The 26,313-nt window shown below is 37.3% G+C and overlaps 1 protein-coding gene across 3 annotated transcripts in view; it reads left to right on the top strand.

The window, feature by feature from the left end:
• INTU (inturned planar cell polarity protein) overlaps positions 1–26,313 on the top strand; it is a 57,670-nt gene that overhangs the window by 6,768 nt on the left and 24,589 nt on the right. For all 3 annotated transcript variants that reach the window (XM_069795143.1, XM_069795073.1, XM_069794994.1), the window contains exons 2-4: positions 4,129–4,712; positions 16,256–16,341; positions 22,605–22,808. In XM_069795143.1, the coding sequence (XP_069651244.1) occupies positions 4,129–4,712; positions 16,256–16,341; positions 22,605–22,808 (874 nt within the window). The remainder of the gene's footprint in view (positions 1–4,128; positions 4,713–16,255; positions 16,342–22,604; positions 22,809–26,313) is intronic.

Genomic DNA, 26,313 nt, shown 5'->3' with positions numbered 1-26,313 from the left:
TGCAGTGCGGTGAGGAAGAAAAAGAAGATTTTACGTGGGAGAGGTTTGATGTGTGTTTAAGTATACTTGGTTTTGTAGTTGTCCCATACTTCTGGCTGGGTGAGAAACAAAGCTGTTGGGTGCACACCTACCTTACTTTGTTTATGTGTTTATACGCCAGAACTCAACTGTAACACTTTTCTGCCTGAAGCCATGCTTTTTTTTCTTTTGTGTGTATTTGGTTTTTTTTTCCTAAATCTTTCATCTAAAATGCCTACTTACTGGCGTTCTTTACATGTGTTCAGAGGTTAAAGCTGTGTTCCACAGTTTTCAACACAGAACACAATGTGTAATACTGTTGGATAAATTGAGGTGCGTCTTTTGTATCACTGCATCAACAGTACTGTGAAGCTTTAATTTTGCGTCCAAATAGTTTCTCCTGTTGGGCCTGTAACACTCCAGCTTTCTGAGTACAGAAACAAGAGGTGAAGATGTGACTCGTAGTGAAAAGGGAGGGAGAAACAGAGTGCAGTTTGCCAAAGTAATAGGTACAAAGATAGGCCTGTTAGCTATTTGAAGATAATGGCATTTGTTGAAGATAATGGCATTTGAAGATAATGGCAGATTATCTGCATCTGGTTTTATAATCTGCCATATTTGATAAATTAAAGAAAGAAAAACCTTGGGAATGGTGTTCTGAATTAACAGTTACTGACTTCCAGAATAAACTTCTGACAGTTGAAACCGTGCTGCTTGATAATACAGCTGATGTGACAAAACCAAGACACACCAAGGAACGTTCATGTGAGGGCAGAAGTAAGGGTGATAGAGTGCTTCTTTCTCAGAGCCCTGTGATTTTGTCCAAGGCCTGTTTTCAGGCAGACGTGTGAAGCGAATGCTTCCATATGCCATTGTGGAAATAGTGTGGTTTTGGTTTGGTTTTTTTAATAGTGTTGTCTATTTTAACAGAGTTTAACGTTTTCTGTCACTTTCACTAGTTGTGATGGATCAGAACCCCTCAAGGCAGCCATAGCTATAAAGAAGATGGCAGCTTTGCGTATACCAAGTTGATGCCTCAGTCTGAAGCTGTACTTTGTTGTTGTGTAGGCAAAGGTTGGGAAAACTAAAGATGATCTTTACTTCTGCGAAGTATCATATGGGTGGAATTTAATCATACGGTGCAGTAAAATAGTTAATCCTTCGTTTGTTCTTTAATTGCTTTAAAACAAGGCTCATAGATGTTAACTGTTTATTGTTTCTGAGTTTCCTTGGGTGAGAACAGTCACTTGCTTCGGAATCAGAACTTGGATCCTTCATTTCTAGTATATGTTTCTTCCATACATGGACAATTTCAACTGGCACAGTTTTTCGGACATTTATCCCAAAGAAGAAATATCTGTGTGGGATCCGTGAAACTGTTCTTAGAGGAATCCGGGTCTTCCAGATTTTTAGATCCCTCGATTGAAGCTTCCAGGCCTACACAGAAGCTCAGGTTATTGTGTAACTGCCTGTTTTGGCACAAGGGAAGAGACGGAAATGAGATTATAATTTTTTTTTTCTTTTATCTTGGTTTAAATCAATTGTGAAATTAGGAAAAAAACCTGTCATACTAGGTGCAGATTTCTTATTTCAGACTTTGCTTTTTTAGATGTCTGTATGGATCTGTATTCAGAAAGTAATAGTACCTTTACACTACTTTCATGAAAATGCCTTCAAGGAGAGCAATTCATGCCCTTGTGACACTTTTTCAGTCTTCTGTCTTTATCAGCTTATTTGCATAGAGGAACTTTGTCATGTGTGCCCCTCCTTGAAGAGCCTTCTCTCTGGAGCGCTTCTGTTTGAGTGGACCCAGTGTAAACACCACACCACCACCACCCCCCCCTTTTTTTTCCCCCTTGGTCCATGTAGTAGCTTATAATGAAAACAGGCAAGGAAGCTGGAGAACATAAGTGTGTGAACTGGCATTCAAGCTGAAGTTTTGACATCTACCCCAAAGAAGAAAGCTTTTCCAAAGAGCACAGTCCCTTTTAAAGAGGAAATAAAAAGGCTATCGCACATCACAGGAGTTTCTGCTAACCCAAATGTTATTTCTTTGTAAATTTCTAATGTCTCCTTTATCAATTTTGGGTTTTTCCCCATTTTGCTTACATGCACCAGACTGCAGGAGTACTTCTTAAAAAAAACAAACCAAGGAAAAACTCTGTCTTGTTATTTCTTACCTACCACCTTTTGAGAGATGTTAGGTTAGATAATTGTCTGGCTCTAACAGCAGCCTTTAGGTGTTTTTATCTTTCTGATACTTTGCTTGAGTAAGATACTCAAGATCTTGAGTAAGATGTGGTGGAAGATGCAAACTCTGACTTACCCATGACTATCAGGAATAGCCAAATTATCACAGGTGGTGGCTCTTCTTTTAAAACTATCAATTTGGGCAAAATAATTAATAACTACAGAGGAAATGCATGATGTTTCTTCCTGTCTGCAACATCCATAGACCTCCCTAACTCACTGGGGTTCCAGGAAGAGAGTAATGCTGACGTTTTCTGTATTCTTAGTCCAGCCAGATCCTCTCTTTGAGCCCTTAAAGGTGCTGTGCTGCAATGTCTTTGTACAATGTTCTCTGTTCAGCTAAACTTTGAAGCTGTATCATGTCTGTGTATTCAAATAAATGCTCTATTTGAATTATATAATACTAGTTTTAAACAGAATTTGCATCCTTGAGTCAGTAAAATTAGCTAGTTCTAGTATAAAATGTATGAATGTATGTTAACTTTAAACAACTAATGATATTAATTATGATGTAAGTCTCCATTCTAGTTTTTCCTTATTTGATTTTTATCAGTGTGGACTCAGATTCATAGAACGGGAGACCTGTTTGTCATCTACTCAGGAAGAATGAACTGTTCTTGTCTGTTCCTGAAAATGTTCCATACAGAACATCCCAGATGTTCCTTACATTGCCTGCTAATGCTGAGGGGGTTTTTTGTTTGGGTTTTTTTTGTTTTGTTTTGGGGTTTTTTTTTGTTTGTTTTTGGAGAGGGGCTGGTGATCAAAAAGCTATCTTAATATTTAGCTTAAATAGTTTGGTACATTAAACCACTAAGTACTCCTGCTTTGACCATTATTGATCCTCATCCTTCTGTAGTAATACTCTGTGGTTCATCTTGGGGAGGGGAGTGGTAGACCATTTGGTCTGTTGCCTCTCAGCTATAATTTTTTGTTTGGTTTTTTTCTCAGCCAAAAGAGTATGATTTCCTTCAGTCTCTTTCCCTTTAAAACATGTTTATAAACTACTTACTATTTCTCTCTGTGCTCTGGGCTTGTTCCAGTTCTTAGATCTTTCTTTAAATGTACTATCCAAAACTGGACATGGTTGACACATCGCCATTGCCAAATTAGGGAAAAAAATTTTTGTGTTGTGCAGATGGTACTCCTGTTAATACATCCTGTAGTTGCTTTGCCTTTTCTTTGCAGCGGCTTCTTGCTAGTGACTTAGTGATCCACTCCAGCTGCTAGAACTTTTTCTATAGTAGTGCTGCCTCTTTACTTCTTGTGTATTTTTGCCTGTGAGCTTGAGTATGCTATTTTGAACTTGCCTTAAAAAGTGTTACCTAGATTTCATCTTGGGGTTTTTTGGTGATGTTGAGGCGATTTTAAAATGTTATTCTTGTCTTTCCAAAGTACAAGCCTTCTTATAAATGCGTAAGGGAAGAAATAATGGGAGAGAACAAATAGGATGGCATTTTTTCTCTAAGAGAAAGCCCCATTATACCCATGAATGTAATTACTAATTAAAACCTGTATATGTAAGAAATGGTTTGGGGTTGGTTTTGTTTGTTTGTTTTCAGAAAAGGGAATATTGCTTTTTGCAATGGCTGTTTTCCTGTAAGGCATTTGAAGAAACTCTTTTAACATTTGTGAGGGATGTCTTTACTTGCCATATCCATCATTTGTCTGAGAAGAGCTCTTACCCTTGTGGCAAACTTAAAGCAGTTGAAATTCAGGAGGCAACTTTTTTTTTTCCCTCCCCCCCCCCCGCCTCCCTGTTGCACTCTCCCTATCCTCTCCCTACTTGAAGTAATCAGATGTCACTTGCATAGCAGTCTTCCTTATTAGAGCTGTCACTGATCTTTCTTCTTTCTTTCCCAGTGACCTTGAACCTGAATGGTTGGATGGTGTGCAGAAAAATGGGGAATTATTTTATTTAGAATTGAGTGAAAGTGAGGAAGAAACTCTGCTTCAGAACAGCTGTCCAGAAATGCCAGCAGTGAATCATGTCAGGTTTCGTGAAAATGAAGCTGAAGTTATTCAAGAGGGATCACGAAAAGAAAGAAAGTATGAACTGAAGAAATTGACCAAAATATTAAAAAAGAAGAATCTTTTACCAAAGCATTCTGATAAGAAAGGCAGTGGAAGCTGTAATGTGCACTCCACTGGTCCTACTTCCATATTGAAACACCAGTCTGCTCAGAAAATGGGTGTCACTGTGCAGCAAAAATACAAAGATGTATATGTTTATGTAAATCCCAGAAAACTGTACAGCACTGAAGAAGATGAGCAGCACAGGCTGCTGGAGGCCTTAGTAGGGATTGTCCATCAGTCTTCATGGAGCAGAAGAGCGGAAAAACAAGGCAGGAAGAATAAAGTCATCAGAGGAATCAGTGAAGAGAAGCTTGTAGTACATGGCTTAGTGCCAGGTAGTTCAGCAATGAAAACAGGTCAAATCTTGATTGGTAAGTAATCGAATGAATAGTTAACTTCTGCACTCTTCCTTTAAAATGATGATGTAAAAAAAATTTTTTTTGAGGCAGCTGACTTTAATATTCCTGAGACATAAGCAATTACTTAAAACAACTATTTTGTCAGTTCTTGAGGGATTATTTTAAATAAATGTCATTGTATCTCATGTTTTCTTACCTGTTCACTTTTACTGTATTAGTGGTTTTAAGAACATGTGACATAAACTAGAAGGTGTTAATACAGTAAGGAGATGACTGTCCTTTAGGCTTACCGGGAATGAGCAGCTTGAACTTGGAGCAACAAATACCCCACCACCACCTGCTTTAATTTAATGCAGAATTTGTTCAGTAGATAAGTGGGACTGGGGAAAAGCTATAGTCTGCCAAATACTGTATTTTGTTTTCATTGTTTTCCACACTATTCCCCTTAGTTAAAAAGCCTTACTGTATATGAAGAAAAAATACTGAGTACGATTTATGTTTTAAACTTTCTGCACAGCCTAGTTTGGATATTCCTCTGTTTAGCAAGTATACAGCTGCTGCTTCGGCAGTTGTGATCAGAAGGCCTCCAAATACATAGTGGGACTGCAGTTTTAGAAGGCATTGAGCCAGTATAGCAGCTCGCCTTTGTGTTGGTTTGGCTCTTGTCAGACACTTCCATATGAGCTGATGCAACTAAATAACCTGGCAGAAAACTAACCCAGAAGAAAAACTGCTTGTCTAGTTTTTGCTGGTATAGTTAAGTTAAATTTGGGTTACAGAAGGTCTGACAGGCACCCAAGCGTGAATAGTGGAGGCGAATGAACTTCTGTGGCCAGTAGTGAAGGAGCAGAAATACTTCTGCTTCCAGCATCAAGAGGCCATTAAAAGGACTCAGCACTCACAAGACCCCAGCCTCAGAGACAGTAAATTGGAGACAGCTAGCCTACACCTGCAAAGGGTGGAAGGTTGTTTAATTACCCTTGAAGTTGGTCCCTCGTAGAGAGAGTACAAAGATGTGATGTTGATTAGAAGATTGTGAAAATCTTAATACTGTAGTAGCACAAATCCCACAGTCAGCACCAGTGCTTTTGAAATTCCAATGTTGTGTGTGTAAAAAGGCAAATCATGCTTTGAGTAGCTGATTTTTCTAGCGCATATTTTTGGTAGGGGTGCTAAAGAATACTCCAGAGGGAGAATTGGATAACTTTCAGATTTTACCAGAAAGAACTGATTAGTCAAGAAGTGGGGGATGCAGACTGAGGAGGAGGAGGGAGTGAGTTTCAGCTTGATCTGCTTAATGGTGTTTAATCTAATTAGTGTAAGTGTGGGTATTTATAGCCTGTAGGTTAATTTTGAGACACAAATATGTATATAACGGCATGTTTGTAAGAGCAGGTGTGAAGTCAGAACAGTGTAGGCAAATACCAGATCCAGGAGATAAAGCTAACTTTCTAAATGGAGATAGTACTTCATCTGCAGCGCTTAATGCTTCCTGGAGCTAGTGAGGACAAAAACTGTTTTTGTTTTGTTTTAAATAGAAGAACATGTAAATTAATCTAAAGAGTCTTGCAGTTTAATATGTCCTAGCCTATCATCAACCTATATTGCCTTGTTTTTGCACAGTGGAAACAAATACTTTTAAGCATGCTGTAGTCATTCAGCTCTTAACTGGGAAAATGAGCTGTATTCTGTGCCAACAGTATAAAATGTATAATTTTCATATAAAAATACTTTCAAATTATATATCTATAGTGAATGCTGAGTACTCTGGAATTTTTATGTGGTATCTAGAAATAGGGATGCTTTGCATAAATGAGATGCTCAGGTTTCAGTGCTGTATGCATAAAGAATATACAGTAAAAAAAAGTTTTGTTCCAGTCAAAAAACTATCTGGTTTACTACTTCCGCATTGCACATCAGAGGATGGAATAGCTACGGTATACACCCAAAGCCTGATTTGGAAGCAACTGAAGTTCAGTAGGATCTGAAGTTGGACAGAAAGTTCAAGAAAAATACAGTAGAACTTTGCTTTTTTTGTTGTTTTTGTTGTTAAAAGTAAGTTTTAGGAATCCTGTTGTGCACTGTGGAAACAGTCAGTAAAGAATATTTCTGTGGTCAGTCTAAAATTGAAATATTTGCACAAAAGTTCTTGAGCCATGAGGCAGCTTCTTGAGCCATCACAAATGAGGAATACCTGATCAGTAGAGCATGATGCCTGGTAGCTGGTTTGGTTATAACTTTGTTCATCCTCATTAACCTGCATATGCATAGATATTAACCTGTTCTTGTTTTGGTTTTTTAATATTTTAATAGCTTTCTATGGTGCAGACCATTTTTTGTAGTAGTCTTCTGTGAAGCAAATACTAAGTGTATTTTCCTTTTAAAATACATGCTTCAAAATGACATACTGTGGTCTTCCTGGTGACCAGTTTGCAACATGCATTGCAGGCAAACAGCCTTGGCTCAGGGAGTTGTTACTGAATTTAACTTTTTGCCAGTTAACATAAAACTTCAGATCACTGTTTAAAGTACTGAGAAGATGAAAACAAAACAAAACAAGACCCCAAACAATTAAGAAAATGCCTTTTTCCGTGCCTTCTCCAGGCTCAGCTTCAGTCAAACATCTCTCCTCTCCCATTTCCCAGTCTCGGGTACCCTTGTTTTTACTGCACATTGACACTGTGCATCCCAACTCCTTTGGTGAGATAAGGGGTGGCACAAGAGGGTGGGATTGTGTGTGTGATGTTTTCCTTCTGCCACTCCTCGCTTCTTTCTTGTTTTCCTCTGCTGCAGCATGACTTCTCCACAGGCCGCAGCCCTTCAGGGATGGGTCCCCTCCGTGGGCTTCGGCCCCTCCTCTAGTGACTGCTGCTCGCTTTTCAGTACGTTTGGGCAGAGGTGCCATGGCTCCCCTGGCTAGGTGATGTTTTGGTAGGCAGTGAGTTGCTTACCACTAGCTTTGGAACTGGCTATGAGCAGCACAAGGCAGCTCACGACCTCCTGCCACGTGAGTCACTCCTGCAGCACCCCACTACCAAAATCCTGCCAGTAATGCCCGATAATGGTGTTCTAACTCTCCCATCTTATTTAAAATTTGAGCTCTAGATTATTTTTCCCAAGGCTTGGGTTTGTAATATGTTAAATAATAACCAAGTTAGTGATTACTTTGTATTTTCATTGGCAAATTAGTTAATTTTTCAGTGGTAAGTATGGTAGCCACTGACATGGCTACCAAGGTTGAATTGTGAGGGTGATTAAACGCTCTTTGTTTTTTTTCCCTCTGAATAAACAGTTACAAAGTGGTTATTGCTTTAACATTTCTTAGTAGAAATAACTGGTTTTGCCCCCCTAAATAATCACTTTCCTTAGGTGGCTTGTTCAGTTTATTCTGAAATGTGTATCCCTTATAGCTTTGAACACTTAAAACATCTGTTTATTATTTGTGCACTACACTAATTTTTTTTATTTAAGATTGCATATGGAAGTCATAAGTCTTGTTGCTGTACTTTATTAACCAAGTAGAATGCAGGCGCTGACCATATGAAAGTAAATACAACAGTTTTGCAAGCTAAAAAACCCCTGCCGCTTTGTAACTCTGTAAAAAGACGCCACTCTATGCATGTGTTGTTTATCAATTCATTTATTTATTTATTTTAATATTTAGCAGTTCAGCATCCATCTTAAATTTTCAAAACAAAAAAGCCCTCATTGATTTTTAAATTTTTGCTGTCACTTTCATTTTGATTAAGATGAAATACAGTTGCTTTTATCTCATGTTTTTTTAAGTGTCTTCTGTATTTTTGGCAAAACTTTTTCTTGCTTGAGTTCATTATTAACAATATGCAAAGCTTGGTCTGCTGTGTAAAATTTTCTAGTCTCATATGTGAGCATATCTTCAAAGATGAAAAAGCTCCACTAAATATTCCCTCTTAGATCCAGGCAAATGGTGGTTGTGATAGGAAATGCCATTATAATTTGATTTTATTTTTTTTCCTGCTCTTCAAATTGAAACCTATCCAATTCACAGCAGGGGATATTTCTTATAAATGCTGATGATCATCATCTCTGCTGTAGTACAAATGGAAAAGTAATTCCAATGACACTGAAAATACAGGAAAGCTCTTTTCACTAGCAGAGCGTACTATTGTTACTCTCTTTGAAATTATCTTCTGTTCTTATTGCTCTCATCACCGAATATCTGAACAGTCTGCATGAATTCTCTCACCTGATCACTAGGCACAGTTGTCAAAAAAGTGTGAAAACTACCCAGGGACAGGGATTAATCTTGGATGATAGTAAAGATGAGCTATAATTACCCCGTTTTGAACAAGTATGCAAAAGATGCAGACTGCTGTTGCAGGTTTCAGTTGAAAGGTCCAGATCCCAACCCCATTTAGTGACAAATGGTTTTCTATGGATTTCTAGTCCAGTAATTCTGTTGATGTTATGTGGGAGGGTTATTTGTTTGTTTTCCCCAAATAAAGAAATGTGTAAGTAATCTTTGCTCATTTTAATTTTAATAGTAAAAATGCAGATACTGCTGTTGGAGTTCTGAAGTTTTGGTAAACAAGGCCATCATTGCTAGAAAGTCAAGTATATCTGTTAGATTTCTATAGCATAGACTAGTGGTTTAAAATGGTAATCCATTTACAAAAATTAAGCAACTTGCAGTCATCTTCAGACAGTCAAAGTAAATGCTGTTTTTGTCATTTGCAGACCATGGAACTAAGAGTCCTGTCAGAAAAACATCCAAAAGGACCAAAATACTGTGAGAGTTTGAGATTTTCATGAGGAATTACCATATATGGTGTACTTGTCGAAAAAGCTCTCCAAAGTAGAGACGTTGGGCACGCAAGATAGCAAAGCTTACACAAGCTCTGTATTTCTATGTTGTCACTGTGGAGTTTGGGATGTCGTTTATGTTCTTTTAATCTCCTCTTCAAGCATAACAGCATTGGTTTGGGTAAAAGCAGCCTGCTAACATATAAAGCAAGTAATTGATCTGACTTTCTGCAGTAGAATGTGTTCCATACTTTGCCTTTTTTGGAAAGGAGTATGTGAACATTTATAAGTACTTCCACCAAGTCATTACCAAGAACAGAGGAAACTAAATATTAGGATTTCATGAAAAAAGTGTCCTCAGTCCTTTCCTACGTGAACAACATGGTTCTGGTTTTAATTCAGCCAAAAATGTTCACTTCCCATCACAGTATGGAACTGGTATTCGTTTATCAGTCAGTGTACCCTGGCTTAATGCAAAGAAGATCTACTTTTAGAAATGGTGCTTGCAGGTTTATCTCTAGGGAATGGATATTTCACAAAAGTAATAGTCCTGTGCCTCCTGTGGCAAAGTGATAGGCAGTTCTGAAATAAACATTTTAGGGATGCCAGCAGTCCCAGAGACTTTTCTAAACTTTGTCTTTAAAAAAGCAGGAATAATTTCATCAGCTGTGTGCAAAATAGGTGTCTTGAGATCAATGTACACTGTTCTTGGCTACTACTGGCTGGATGTGAGAAGTTTTTTCTAATGAGAAGATGGAAAGACAGAAAAAAGAAAACAGGAAAGAATTCCTGCCTTCTCTCTCTGTTCCATCACTCTAGTGAAATTCAGTTTTGCTTGGCATTGTGTGGAGAACATATATGGACATCTTATAGTTTCTTTGTGGACTGAGAATCTTTTTATAAGTGATAGAACTCAAAAGCTTGATTATTTGTTATTATGGAATTAAGAAAAAAAGCTTACTTTATTCCTTAAAGAGAAGGACATGTATTTTTCTAAAGATAAATTTATTGACTCAAGGTCTGATATCCTGGAGCCGCCTGAAGAAATTTTATTTCCTCTATTGCAGTTGTTCACTGTGTCTCTAAAAATGGAACTGAGCGAGACTTTGTTCTAATGTTCTTCATCTTTTAACATATATGCTGGTGACTTTCATGACAGACAATAGTGATCATATTGCTGGTAAAAATGCAAGCCACTAAGAGCAGGTCACGTGCTATTCTATATAGTATTATACAGTAAAATTTTTGTATACAACTGTTTTGTTGAAAAGCAAAAAAAAAGGGGGGGCAAAATTTCACATTATTTTATATCAGGATTGAAAAGAAGATTTCATGCAAATGTCTGCTTCTTGTCTACGTAAGTATATACATCTACTTCAGCAAAAAGAATAAAGTTCACTTTGATCTCTGTACTTAAAAAAAGTCAGTTAGAGGGGCTTTTTCACCCACTTCATAGAGCACAAGAATGATTGAAAAGTGTATTTGCAGTACCATCTGTAGAACTTTTTTTCTGTCCGCTAGTGAAATGTCTCTCCACATCTGAAATTCAGCAATGTTTCAGTCTGGGAAAATTTGACTTAACTCTGCAAACCATCGATTTAGATCAACTTAAACAATGGCAAACCCTATTTACCCTTTCATTTCATTTAACCTAAATTGATTAAGCATTAAGTAAGTGAAATTAGATTAAACTTTATACATTCGCACTATATTTCTGATGGTCTTAATGTCTGAAGAGCTAAGTCAGTCTCACTTCCTCTAAGTTTTTCACACTGCTAAAGGGGAGGAAACCATTCTCAAAGAAAGTGTAGATGTGAAACTCTAACAAAGGAGCATTTGCATGTATAAACTCTTTTGCTGGCATTAATTACCACACTGGATAGATCTTGTGGTCATGTTCTGCTTTAAGATAGTCTGTGTTCATAATTTTACATACTTCCTATTGTGCCAGTGATGTCTTTCATTCTGTTACTTCATAGTCTCTGTTCCCTGAATGCTGTTGTGTTTGGCAAAAAGAAAAGAAGGAAAAAATTGCAACACCCCCCCCCCCCCCCAATTTTGGACACTCCATACTGATAAATGCAGATTTTCTCAGTTGTACATTGAGTCGCAGTTCTTTAATAGCGATATGGCATTTTCTGGCAAAACGAAGGCAGCCCTACAGGATTGCTTTGGCTGTGTCTTCTGGAAAGCTGTTCCACTTACGCACTTACGGTACATCATTACATTTTTACAAATTGAGTGGAATAAATATTTACTGCTTCAATGAAAGTTTTACATGTGTACATTAGGCATCAAATAAATAAAACACTTTGAATATATAACGTATAAATACTGATGGATCATCTCCTTTCAAAGTGTCTTTGTATAGTCCGCTGTGGGAGATGTGGTTCAAAAATACTCCCTTAACTGCTGAGGTGTGTATGTCTTCACAAAATGTGTGCAGCTGGTTTGAATGGCTTTGTGAATTAGATGACTGTTGGCTTTACAACAGAATTCATAAGGTCTCTAGTAAAACAAGGGGAAGACAAACAACTTTTGTTTGAACAGTGCTCCAGATGAGTACAAGAGCAAATTTATGCTTTCTCTTGTATTTGTGAATGATGATCTTTAATACAGTGTTCTTCAACAAAGAACGTAGTAATTCTGTTTATAATTTCTTGTTATATTAGAGTAGCCTGAACACTCTGCTTTTGATTACTAATTTTCAAGTCCTGAAGCTCTGGTGTGGACTTACTGAGCTGCTTTTAAATGCTGTTTGACTTTCAACTTTCCTGTCTTTGAATTATTGTTGCATTGAAGATTTGATGGGCTAAAACTTCACTGTGCTGTGTATCAAGGAACACAGAGGTTAGGGAGAAAGCGACTATTACTTGAAATAGAAAAAACAATTTAATTCATTCCAAGGAATGATAACATTTTGTGTGAATAATAAAAATGCACCTTTTCTTGGCTTTGCTGTAAGAAAGAGTAGGAATGAATTTTCCTTTAATGTAAAAGAACAGTGAGCAGTTGGTTGTTGCCTAGTGTATTAAAGAGGAATATTGCTTGCATTTTGGGGAGATTCTGTATTTCCTTACTGATGATTAGTTAAGGAGAATGTTCTTTCTCTCATTGGCCTTAATTGTATTTTGCACTGATTTTGAGCAATTGACCTAGTGCCTAGGAAGAATTCCAGTTGTATTTGATGGTATTTAATAACAAAGTAGAAGATAGAAGTAATGATAAACTGTCAGAATTCTTCTGAACTTTCAGATTCTGTTGTCTTTTCTAGATTCTCAGAAAATGGAGAGACCTCAGAGACACAGATTCAACTTTTCCTTAGTATGCACATCATTATCATCACTGTGTTAGTTTGAGCTGAGCAAGTCTTCTCCCTAGAAACCTCAAAATATATACTGAACCTTACAGTTTAGTGCTTTATTTCTGCAGTTGAGCACATTTTTGTTGCCAAGTGAAGGCTTAAAATGAAGTTACACTAATGTGCACGTTTGCTACGAATCCATATACTTTTTCTAACCTCTTTACACTGCCTGAAAGAATGATGAGCAGTGCTGCCACTACCTGGCTGAGGATTTCTCTATTGCAGGTGTAGTTGAACACTACTGTAATGCTGCCTCTGGCTTTTCACCTGTCCTGCTGCAGGAGAAAAGGACAGGTGTCCTTTTGCTGCTTCTAGCCTGTGTGTTCTGGAATTCATAGAGTTCCCTGAACCCTGCAAGTGTAGCAGCACTAGTTGTGAGAAATGGGCTGGTTTATTTCACCTTTTTCAATAAGGCTTACCTAAGTGTGATGAGATATAAATGTAGATACAAATAATAAACCAAACTGTGAACAGAGGAAATAATGAACTGTCCAGCTGCCTTTGGATTTACGTTATATCCACGTGCCTTCGCTATGCCAGTCCCAGAATGCCTCCCCTCATGTCTTTCCCCACACATGGGGATATACCTCATACTGCTCTTATAATACCCTTCCCTCCCCTGCCCTCTTAACAGCTTTTTGGACAAGTCAGTGTTTGTTGTGTCTGATTCTGAACTGCCCTTGCACGAACTGGGCAGCCTGGAGCACAAACAGGGCGGGTGATGAGCTCGGGGTGCAGCTTTACCTGGGGCAGAAGAGGGAAGGAAAAGGGGAGGGCTTCTCTGTCCAGCAGTCCATTAAGAGAACTCTAGCATGTAACATGACTTGTGCCTTCTCTTCCAGCTTTGGCTGAAATTTAGTAATGTGATCAAAGCTATTCATAGGACTGTTTTAGAAGACTCATTTCCTTAGAAAACAAAGCTCAAGAGTACCTAGTTTGAAAGAAAATCAAGTACCTCAGTCAATCCTTTTTTTCTTTTTTTCAGTCGTTTATTAAGTGTTTCATATTACATGTTACACTCTTTTAAATGCTAATATTAATGATCTTGGAGAGGATGTGGAGGTACTTTTTAAGTGAGTCTTTGTGCAGCTCGAGCAAAATTAGGCTTGATTTTCAATTTGCTCTTCCAGAGCAGCTCTTGGTATTTTTAGTTCACACCTGTAAGGCTTAAGAATGACCTTGGAATCAAGTCACTTCCAATGTTAGTAAGAAGCTAATTTCTTTTCTTTATTTCCCTTTCTACAGACAGAAGATACAAGCTGGAAACTAATCAAGTTTTTCACCCAATAGGACAGAAAGCAGAGACAACTGAAAGTGACACCAAAGAAAATCAAGTGGAAAATAAGGCCTATTTTGTTACTCTGAAGTTGAATATTTGGCTCTGGAAAGTACCTAATGAGCCATCAAGTCCTATATCCTGGTGCCACTGGCAGTCACTTCATATAGTTCTTTTCATAAATTTATGTTGCCTCATCTTAGGTATTTTGCCCTAGATAGCCTTATTGGAAAGCTTGTTAGAAATTCTCTATTTTGGGATTACAGAACCTTCTGATTTCTACTCTCTCTACTTTCACACATAGCCTTTAGTCACCTCATCTTGAACCAACATAAACGGGTTCTCTATTTCCCATGGTCACTGCAGTATTACTTCTGTGTATCTGATCTCATTTGATTTCATTTTTCTTGAGCACAGGTGAATAGAATTGTAAGGAGTACTCTGGATGGGATCCTGTCAGGTCCTATTAATACTCACCTACATTCAAAGGCAATGCCTTTCGTAATGCTTCTGGGTGTTGTGTTTGTCTTTTTCATGTTTTGTGTTACTTGGTTACCTTCTTGAGAATAAATATACTATTTAATTCCATTATACTTCTGTTATTCCAGTAATATTTATTGGTTTCTTCCTCTGTGATACAGTGTTTCTTTTATACTGAAAAGTGCTTCCAACTTTGGATGTTGATATTAGAGAAACCATGAAGGACTATCCTTTTAGTGAGAGTTTTTCTGACTTAGGTTCAACCTCAAATCTCATCTTAAATGTTGGACTGATGGTCTAAATTGCCAGCTTATGTAATCAAATCTTTTGGGTTTTTTAGTCTCCCACTACCATACCTGGAATATCTTTAATATGTATCCTTTTCTTACTGCTGCTGCTTTTTTTTTTTTCCAAGTAGGTGAATGACCAAGCAAAATTTCTATTTTTACTTTTCAATTTCTATTCCTTTTGAGAAGTCTAAGTAGTTTTATCTTTTGATGTTACTTTAGCTTTATGTTTTCTAACTTCACAGGTGTTTTTTTTCACTGGTCTCTCTCATCCTTCTTACTCCATGCTTAAACACGCATCTTTTTGAGGGGGATGAGGCAGAGGCTATCAACTAATTATTACTGTGATACTTCTCTAGATTATTTCCCCTCACTTCAGATAGAAATCCCAGCTTGATTTTTGTACTTTAAACTTCAATGTGGATTTTAAGTCTGTAAGCTCTAATACGGTTCTGTTCACTTTCGTAACTAGTGCCTTTAATTTTTCAAACCTTTTCCATTTCCAGTTAAAGACTTTTTCTTTGGGATCCTGGGCTTTTTTCTCCTTGTTTCCAGTAATGGGAAGAGAGTCAGATTTAGAAAGCACAAGATGTCATTGGGCAGGAAGAACTGGCAGATAAAAGCATGAAGAGGGCAGAATAAGGAGCCACAGCAGTGGACAAGGCATGGAAAAGAAGAGAAAGGACTAAATTGTGGTGTGGCTTGAGAGACAAAGGAGGTGTAGGGATGAAATGAGGAAGAGCGAATGGTTTTCTGCCAGTTTAGTGAACTGAGCTGAGTTATTACTACGCACGGTAATTGCCAGGACTGCTTCAAAGAGAGGGGCTCAAGGGTGGTGGGATTTTCCCATAGTTAGGCTCAGCCAACAATTGAAAACTTTGGTCTAAGTGGTAGCCTAGAACTTGTAAGCTGCTACAGGAAGAGTGAGCTTTGGAGTGCTTCTGGAAACGGTAGTGTTTATGTCAGTGGAGGCAGCAGTGGAGAAGGATTGGCAGGTGGTGGTTTTGGAGGTGGTTTTGGAGGGAAAAAAAGTAATTCTTAGGCATAACTTGATTAGTGAAGTTGTTGGGTTTTCTGGTCAAGTAACATGAGCGATGTAAGCCGGGATGGAGGGGAGAGGTTTTGACAGTTATTTCTGTAAAATGATGCAAGCAAGGCAGTAACGCCTTAAGAGCAATGAGGTAATAGACTAATGTTTTTAAACGTAGTAAATATTGCATGTAGAAACTACCTACTTAAATGTAACAAAAAGACATTTATGACTGTTTGAATGCCATATTAATTTTCAAAACAAAACACTGTTTGGCTTTGTATTGTGGTGTAATACCATCTAACTTTCTCATGCTTTTGTCTGTTTTATCTCCAGGAGATGCTCTAGTTGCTGTAAATGATGTTGACGTGAATTCTGAAAACATAGAAAGGGTTTTGTCTTGCATTCCAGGTCCTATGCAGGTACGGTAGTGGAACACTTATTCCATATGTCCTCTGTAAAAATTAATATTGTTTCTAGTCTTTTTTTCCTTAGGAAACAGAACTTAGACAATCTTTTCCTTAGAATTTCCTGATTTACTTTTTGAACACATTGGTTGACTTCAGTCAAACTTAGAGTAGAAATTTCAGAGTTCAATTCTGGTAAGTTTTGTGTAAATAGGTAGGTGCAAGTAAGTGACTCAAGCCAGTGTCCCATTAAGGGACATTAGGCACAGTCCAGCTGTTACATATTCTGTTTGTCATCAGGCAGAGTCAGAAAGCACATGCAACGTTGTGCACGAGGTAGCATCATACTTTTAGGTTTAGACTAACTGTAACACCTGATTATTTTTTTTTGCCTGGTGTGAGAATCAAGGTATTTTATGCTTGCAGAATTCTGAATATTCATGTTTCTCTATGGGAACCCAGTACACACTTACGTGAAAAATCAAGTTTTATTACTTTTCCTGCTCGGAAAACAACTTCATTATTATGTTACCACTTGCGTCAAAATTAATTACCTCTAGTTGAATACAGGGACGTAACTCCTTTGAGACCTGCATGAACTTTTAACCAGCGATAGTTGTAGTTACAGGCAAAGATGGCAAGTATGCTGACTTTGAGAGTTGTTATCTTGAATACTCTGATCTCAGGAAATTAAGGACAAGGTGTGTAATTTTGTGACGCCTTGCTCCTGCTGGGGATGTGCAATCTGGCAATAGCATGTATGAAGCAAGATACTGATGTCTAGCTTAAAAATAAATATGACAGCTGCAGAATAGTAATGGCTTTTTTGTCTATTACCGTTCTTAAAACGGTAATAATTGCTATGGAAATACTTAAATAATTACCTCTTCATCAGTATAAGAGACTCACAAACCACAAGAGAATAAAAAGAAGCCTGAATTAACAAGTAGTGCTATTAAAGATATTTAAGAGCATTTAAATGGAGAAACTGATACCGCTTTCATATTTAAATAGAAAAGTAAATTCTAGAGCATTTAAGAGCTTTTATATTAAATACTTTAAAGATCTTTCCTGAACAGTGATGAAGATTGATAGAGGTCAGTAATAAAAATTGACCAAAAAAACCCTCAAACCCAAAGAACTGACCTGATGAATAATGTTTCTTCCCCCCCAAACCTACTGCATGTATGTTCTCTTCTAGCTGAATAATAATTTTGGAGCTATAATGAAGAACGAAATAACTAATAAAGAATTAGATAGCTATTTCAGAATTAAACCAGGAGGGTGTTAATTCTCTCGGATGCTAGTAGCATAAAATTAAGTATTTTAAGTTATTCTGCTTAAATCCACTTCTTGGTGGAGAGGAAGATAACGTAAAAGTTGCAATTTACAGATATGAGATGGAGCAGGTTAAAATTACAGTGTCTCTTACTGTATGTCTGTAATCTCTTGGTAGTTTTTATTCCGGTAGAATATATGAGGTGCTAATAATAGAAGTGTGTTACTGTCTAGAGATTAAAAAGGAGAGGAAGTTTTAGGTTTTGTTAAACATGCTTCTGTTTGCAACTTGTGTAGCGTAAGTGCCTGTAGAACTACATCTACAACTGCAGTAAGATTGAGTACTAGTATGTCAGTTTAGGAAGCTTTCCAAGATATTTGACAGTATGAAGCTTGCCTAAGCTACCAGAGTTGTGGTCAGGTATTGGCAGAGCTCCATGGTAGAAAAACCTTGGCTTGCCTGTCTTTGACCAAATACGGAGTTGCTGTAACTGTTGTTAAATACAGAATGATTAAAAAACCAGAGATTATGCAGTTTATTTAATTGTATCCTTGCTAGATTAGAGTATACATATTACTTGTTGCTAAAATGCAATGCAACCCTTTATATAGTAGTTACTTTTAATGCAACGTTAATGTTTACATTGTCAGTAAATCTGTCAAGTAGATAGCGATTACTTGAAATGTGTAACTGTTTGTCATGTTGGCTTTCCAAAACCTTTTATTAAAGTGCAATTATTCCTTTTTTACTGTGCAGTTTGAGTCAAGCCAGAAGAGTGATTGCTGAAATAGACCAGTGGAGAATTTAAATACAGAGTTCTCGATTTTTTTTTTTTTTTTGCAGTGTAGAACACTGTGCTCATGCTGCTGAAGAAACAGAGGGTTGTTGTTTCTGAGATTTAGTAATAAAGACAGCTCTTACACAAGCAAAATTGTTAATGTATTCTCATTCACTGTATGTTACAAAATATCAAAAAAGATGCAGTTTAAAGCTGTTTTACTGTAGTTTAGAAGGTATTTACATAAGAGAAGTCACTGCCCTTCTGGGTTCAGTGTTAAAAATTACTGGAAGTAATTTCAAAAACTACCTACCTAGATTCTCTTAGTTGCAGCATGTGGCATAACATCTCTCATTATATTTCCAGATTTTTGTTTTCCATACCTCAGTTTAGGCAAACTAGCTTCTAGGCATGTAAGGGCTAGTTTAGTGTATTTATTGAGCAACAGAAGTCCAAATGCTACATCAGTCTTTGGGGTTTTTTTGTTTGGGTTTTTTTTTAACTCAACTGTTTCTGTTTGGGTGCTTGCATGTCACCTAATAAGATAAAGTCACAATTCTGATTAAAGCATTGGACATCTCGTTTAGAAGTTCTGTAGCAGTCACTGAATGTGACAGGCCAAAGCGTACCCCTCAATCAATGCTTGAGATAGTATGAGAAAGTTACATTCCACAGTCTATATAATTTTACATTTCTGTAATCAAAATAGCTGCCGTTTCCTAGGACCACAAGACAAAGACAGCATAGGAAGGGGAAGATAGGCTAAAAGAACGTACTTTTCCTTACCTTGATACTTGGAAGTTGCAGAACCATTTTACCCGAAACTTTCTAAAAATATTCAGCCTGAGGCAGACATTCAGAATCAGAAATTTCAGCCTGAAATTTTGAGTTACAGTTGTGCAAACCATAAGCACATGGAAAACAGAGACTTACAACAGGAAATGGCAGGCAGTCTTAAAAGGCAGGCAATGCCACCAGCTCTGTCTATAATAAAATCCATATTCTAAGACATACAGCTTTCTTGCAGGTAAACAGAAACTGTGCCTTTCTGGGTCAGACCAATGGTGTAACAGCTACATTTTCTGTTTCTTACACTGACAAATGTTTAAGTAAAGAGTATTAAGAAACAAATTAAATACAGAGTGACCTTCCCATCATACTTACCCAGCTTCCAGCAGTCAATAGTTGGGCACTTGTTGGATCACTTACAGGTTTGTATCTTTTTTTAATCTAGTTCTTAAAATTTCTTTGACCTCCACAGCATCCTGTAGCAGTGATTTACATAACTGGTTTGTGTTACACTCATTTTTGTTGGTTTTCAAACTGCGATCTAATTAAATGCAGAATAGTTAATTAAGTGAGGAGTAGTTAACTGTCCGTGTCTTATACTTTGTATCATTCCATGACTTTGGAGAGCTCTGTCATTTTCTACTTCTGTCACATCTTTCCTAAGAGGGAAAATCCCCATCTATGTACCTCATAGTTTGCTGTTACTGTCACCTTCATCACTTCTTGCAGTTTGATTAAATTCTTTTTGAGAACTGTTCTAAGTATTGCAAATGTGTGCATGCTATATATGTATAGAGTGGAATACTAATATTTTCTGTGCTTTTTCCATTCTTCATTTCATTTCCTTTTCTGTTTTCTGCTGTGCATTGAATGGATTTTCTTAGGAGAAATGGAATCAAAGTTGTGAAAGACTTCATAGTCCGTATTTACAAAAGGGTAATTCAGTAGTCACATATTTAATCAGATCCTGTGCACTGCTCAGGACAAAGATTCATTTCTCCTCCACAAAAAAGAAAATTAGTTTTTAGCGTATGTAGATATGTAGTCTCTTGGTCATTTTCTATTACAGCATTTTCCAGCCTAGATGGTCTTTTTCACAGTAATTTTTTTTTTTTTAAGGTAGGAAATAGATTAGAACTTGGACAACAGTAGAGAGGAACAGAAAAATTCATGTTTCAAGCTGCTAGCTTGAATCCAGAAGATTTGTAAAGGAACTTGTAGTCAAAGTGTGGAGAGAGATCTTTCTCAAAATACAGTGACTTCACATCTGAGCTGTGTGGTATTGCCCACAGCGATATGGGAGGCAGCTTGGATGCCTACAGGAGGAGGGAGAGTTAAAGTTCTGTTTGGCCCTGTTTATTTTGAGCTCTTGCTTGGAGGGCCATGTGGTTGTGTCTTTAAGACAAGACAGACAGAGTTTGTTTTTTTTTAAATTGAGAGACTAAAAGATAGACTGCAGCAAGAATTCCATCTGTGTGTCATTAGGGTAGAGACCGTAGCCTAAGTGTCATGAATAAGTGTCCACAGACAAGATGTAGTAGAAGTTAAGAGAAATAACTATTGAGCCTTGAGGAAATCTGCAAGAAGTTACACGGGGTATGAGGAAAATCCTCTGAAATACATGCAGATGGTGTGACGAAGAAAGAGAACTGAGTCACAGAACGCCAGAGGAGAAAACTTGAATCTATAAAACTGCAAATGATCAAGTTACTGGGTCTTAAAAAGCCACTGCTTCTTAGCTGGATGTTTCTGCTCCTTGAGTCCTGTTAATATGCAGTGTAATGAATTGAAACTGAAATGATGAGGAGAGAGCGAGGGATGAGTTACTGTCAGAAAAGAAAGTGGTAGCACATGGCAGGAGAGCAGGATTGAGTGCAGTGCTGTTCCAGAGAATGGGAGAAGAGAAAAAAGCTGATAGCAGCCAAAATAGGAGGGGAAAGGATTAATGGGAAGTGTTGGGAGGGAGTAGAGTGGAATGGGAAGGCGGCAGCCAGTGACATAAATGTTGGAGCTGGAAGAGCTGATGATGGCGCTTCTCTCTGATCTAGTTTGACAGGCAGTGGGTGTTTTAAAGCATCATTATTTCTTGCTGGCACTCCTCTCTTTAAGTATGACTGTACACATACACAATTACAAAAATGTAAATTATCTATATTTAAATGTATAAATTAGCTCTGCTTGGGCTTTTCAAAGTAATTGCAACTGGGAAAATATAAACCTTTTTTGTTGCCTCAATCATTAGCCTAAACTGTCACTAACTTTAAAGAGAAGCAGGATTTGGTGTGATGTATTATGTTTAGAACTTCCCAGTCAATAGGCATGTTAAGGATACTTTACGGCAGACAAACAATCTCGAGTAAAAACATATGAAAGGGGGAACTGAGAGCGTGCCTCTACTTAGTCCGAATAGATATATTTTCAGTCACTTCGAACAATGATGAAAACTAAGGTATCGTCCAAGAAAAGAAATCAATTTATTCTCCTTGGAAATTACAATTTTATGCTCAGTCAGGAGCTAGGTATTTCTCACATATCTTTCTTTCATACTTAGGATGAAGTGTTCATTGGATTTTGTGTTGCTTGTGAGCCAGGAAATGCGCATTTATACTAAAATTCCTGGGTTTTACTTTATTTGGGAAATAAAGAACAGTAAACATCATGTAATTTTTTTGACTAAGTGAGCTTGATGATCTAAACTTTAAGTTATTTTTTAAGAGAGAATGCTCTGTTTTTTGCTTTGATTTTTTTTTTTCTTCTTCCGAAGACACAGCGCAGCAAGTGATGTAAACAATTTTTATGCTTCTTGCTGGTTGTGTACAATTGTTAAATGCAGCAGCAGAACTCTTATTTGCTGACTTCACAGCTTAAAAAAAGGAGAAAGTTAACATAGTAAAAACGTTGGCAGATTGAAAGAATTGCTGAGTATTACAAATTAACAGACTTTTGCAGTCTAATGTAAATTGATTTTCCTGTGCAAATGTACCTGTCAGTGCACTCAAAATAGCAAAGAAATGCTCATGGAAGAGCCTTGAGGATATATACTTAGGCAAGTGCTGACATTTTGAAATAAGTCAAATATTGTGTGTGTTTCAAGAGCATGGTAATAGGTTTTGTGTTCAAACCCAGAGCAGTAAGTATATTTTTCCATTCTCAAAACCGTAAGAATTAAGTATGAAAACACACCAAACCACATGCTTATTCACATGGTTCATAGAGCATGTAATAGCTGGCTTTGTCCTTAATAATAGATGGTTATGTAATGCTGAATATATAATTGGTTTTCTTGAAACAACAGGAATTTTTGAATGCTTACGTCTTTGTCAGTAAAGCTAAGAAAACTTAATCTCTTCAAGGGCTCAAACGGCATCTATTTCATCTGATACTAGATTGTAAGTTCGGCCTCATTTTCACAATAATTAATTATCTTAATAGGTTAAACTTACATTTGAAACATCAATATTTGAGCCTGAAGGAACTTCTCAGCAAGGGTATAAACGAGCACAGTCAAGTATGAACAATCTGGTTCGGCTCTTGTGGGGAGAAGATAGTACAGACCTTCAACAGGCTATACAAGATGTGCCTCATATTGTGATGTTCCTCACACTGAAACTGGACTCTGAAACGTCTAAGGATGAGGTATGTGGCTAAGTAAAACTGAAGATGAAAGGTAACAACTGACAACAGCAACTATGTCTTTTGATGTAAAAATAAAAAAAAGGATTAAAAAACCTTGCTAATCATTTTGACTAGTCTGTAAAACGTCCAGTTTGACAGAAATAAGGCCTGAAATTCCAGGGAAAAGAAGTTATCATCACTGCTGACAAACTCTAATTGGACTTTAAATGACTTCAGCGCTGCTGAATGTCTTTACCTAAAGAGTAGGCTAGAGGTGTTAACAGACAAAGCAGAGATAAATTCAGAAGTTTGTTATTGTCTCTCAGATGCTCTCTGTGATGTTTTCAATATGCCTCTCACGCTTGGAACTATGAAATCTGCCTAGTCAAAAAATTTGTCTCCAACAGGAGCTGTTGGCAGTCCACATACGTAATCTATCTAGCTCTTCCTGTTTTGAAATGCTAATGTGCCTTTTCTTACAGGACTCTTGCATGTCTGCTGTTTGCAATCAACTTTGTTGGTTCTTGTTTGGGCAGCATTTTTGAGCTACTGAAGTACTTTTCCTTTGTCCTGTGAAGCTTTCCTTTCACATCTCTTTCCTTTTTGTGTTCTTCAGAAAAATTTTGCCAGTGTACGTATAACCCATTATAAGTTTGTGTAGATGTTGTTCATGATGTAGCCATAGCTACAAATACTCCACCCAGAACGCTGGGACACAGAACAGTGTGGAGAGCCGAGCTTGGCCTCTTGCCTGATCTGAAAATGACAGATGGACAAAGTAGACTTTTTAGGAACAGACATTGGAAACAGACTCTTCTCCCCTTCTGCAAATTTTCCTTAGATTTAGCATAGTGCCCCAGTGATCTTATATTACCTGTGATGTGGAGACATCAAATGAAGCACAAGTTTTGCCAGTCCCCAGGGACTGCATGGCAGGAGAGTGATGGAGTGGGAAGCAGAAGAAAGACATTTTGCTCTCTCTCTCCCCTGAAATTAACCCTTGGATCCAGTCAGTGCTACATCCCTTCTCTGAGATGTCTTTATTTTTTTTGATACTGTTTTTCAACTGATAGAAGTCTGTATTGCTCTGTTGGTGATGTGTAATAGAGAAAAAGTATTACAACTACACATAATGGAGTTTAATTTTATTTTCTAGAGGCAGGGCTGGGGAGGAGAACCCTAGAAAATTACGTGATAGAATAATATCGTGTAAAAAACATTGTGAAGTTTCCAGAGGCAAGTGTGGAAAGCTGGGAAATGGCAGATTTATGGCTACTTGTGCAACCTTAATTCAGCCCTTTTGTACGTACGCAGCATGATATTGTCTTAAGTATTACGTTTCTTCTGAAAGATGCCTGTCTTGTGCAGAGGACAAGATGGACAGATGAGTGTGTATAATTAAGGCCTATTAGGCAACCATAAATCCACTACTTCGTAACTCTGGAGTACTCAACTTTGCAATATAAATTACACTCTTAACGTAATATTTTTAAGGTAATGTATGCTTCATTGCATATTACAGCAAGGTACTAGCACTGTAAGCTTTGGTTTGCAGTTCTTTCCAATCCCATTTACGAGACTACTTTTTTTTTATGGGAGGTACCTTCAGCAGAAATTAGTTTATACAAGTGTATCTTATAATTTTTTTTTTTTTTTAATAGTGTTGCAACTAGGCAAGGTAATTTTGTGCTCTTTTTCCCACCTGGAGACTGCTTCCATTAAAACATATGATAATTGCAGTATTTTTCTGCTTTGGTATTTTCCGATAATAAAAATAAAAAGAGCTCATTTAACTGTGAATTAAATAAACTTAAGATGCTTTATCAAAGTTCACTTGCATATTGCAAATAGTTCTTTTTTGCTTCAATTCTAAGTTTGTGGTCCAAGACTGCTATTTTATGTGGATAGAACAGCTATGGACAATTGCTGTAGAGTTAGAGACTAGTGTTTTCCTGGTCACATAACCTTTATGAAATATTTCAAAAAAAAAAAACCAAACCAAAAAAAAACCTATTTCAGGGCCTCTGGCTCCTCTGTTGGTAGGTGAATAGATATACAAATGCTTAATTGCAAGTCCTGCGCTTCAGAGTAAATGGAGTACTGCTTTCTTGCCCCATTTTTTCTTTACACTCTCCCAAGAAACAGGATTAACCCTGAATATTGAGTAGAAGTAAAAGGGGGATTGTAATGCACTTGTTCGCCCTTCATACTATGGAGGACTTGTTTCCTGCGAAGTCTTGGCAGTTACGCAGCCCCAAATAGTCTCTAATGTTGAGAAATGCTTTGCTGGTGTAATCAAGCTCTTTCTAACGCTTCCTAACAAAAGAATGCTGCCTTCTTCAAGGCATTTGTCTTTAATTTCATTTGGTGAGCAGTAAGCGACATTTATCCTGTAGATGTACAGTTCCAGATTTAGTTTACAGTAATATTTCAGATTAGCAGTGAAGTTATTGTACACCTATGCCATATTGCACATAAAAATATAATGATCCTTTACTAAGCTGCTTTACCCGTATCCAAAGGAGGTATGGCATGCAGATCACATCCATGTAAACAATGGCAACTAGAACTAGTAAGTAATTCTTCCACTTGTGAGCTTTTGGCACCCAAAAATAGAATTAATGATCTCTAAGACTTGTAAGCTCGATCTACTCAACTATAAAGGAAAGTAGTATTAGAAATCATTGAGGATGTGTGCATGCCTGTGGGGAGTGTCTCATATGATAGTGGTTTCAGTGAGTAAGGTTGATCTTGTCTTTTTTATGTTTCAGTTCAAGGTAGGTATAACTATTATACGTTATTTGTACCAGCATGCAACTATAACATCTTTATGTGTTTGAACCAATTTTGGCAATACCACGTCTTAAAAGGAATAATGTTCGCGGTCCTCTTGCATGATAGTGTTACTGGAAGCATGTGTTTAGCATGCTTGCAAAGTAGGTATTACTGAGTAGCTGTTAGAATAGCTTGGTTCATACAGACACTGGCTTGTACTTCCTGTAGCATTTCTCCCTGATTTTATAATTTCTGAACTAATCTTTAAGAATTCATAGTTGTCTTTCATCTACTGTTTCTTTTTTAATCTTATGTACGATGCAACTTAAAGCCTCCATTGTCAGTGCACTGTGTGTGAAGATTATAGTTTTTAGCTGGTCAGCACCATTTTGACACAGTTTCTTTTAGCCATTTTTTAGGTTGTCAAGACTGCACTAATAATTTTTTTTTAAATGTTATTTAGGCTCTGTTTGAGAAATTGGTAGAATAAGTAAGGGAAGCTGCTTGATAAGCCATTAGTTTAGATAGACTGTCCAGGTTTGGGTTTTTTGGGTTGAGGGAGGGTTTACAGTTTTTAAGAAATGAGTTACTTCTCATTTATTAATTCCATTGTCATTGGCCTGTGAACTTTCACCTTGCTTTGAAGACAACTGTCATGTATGGTGGTATGTGCTGAACCTTGCTAACTCATTTATATATACAGCTGTGACCTTTTGTGACAGTTGTCTTTTCTTTCCCTGGGAGAGTGTAC

The sequence above is a fragment of the Haliaeetus albicilla genome, chromosome 1, assembly GCF_947461875.1.
Source record: "Haliaeetus albicilla chromosome 1, bHalAlb1.1, whole genome shotgun sequence".
Classification (NCBI taxonomy): Eukaryota; Metazoa; Chordata; class Aves; order Accipitriformes; family Accipitridae; genus Haliaeetus; species Haliaeetus albicilla.
Note: the sequence above shows the minus strand (reverse complement) of the source record. Positions and strands in the feature narration are given on the sequence as shown.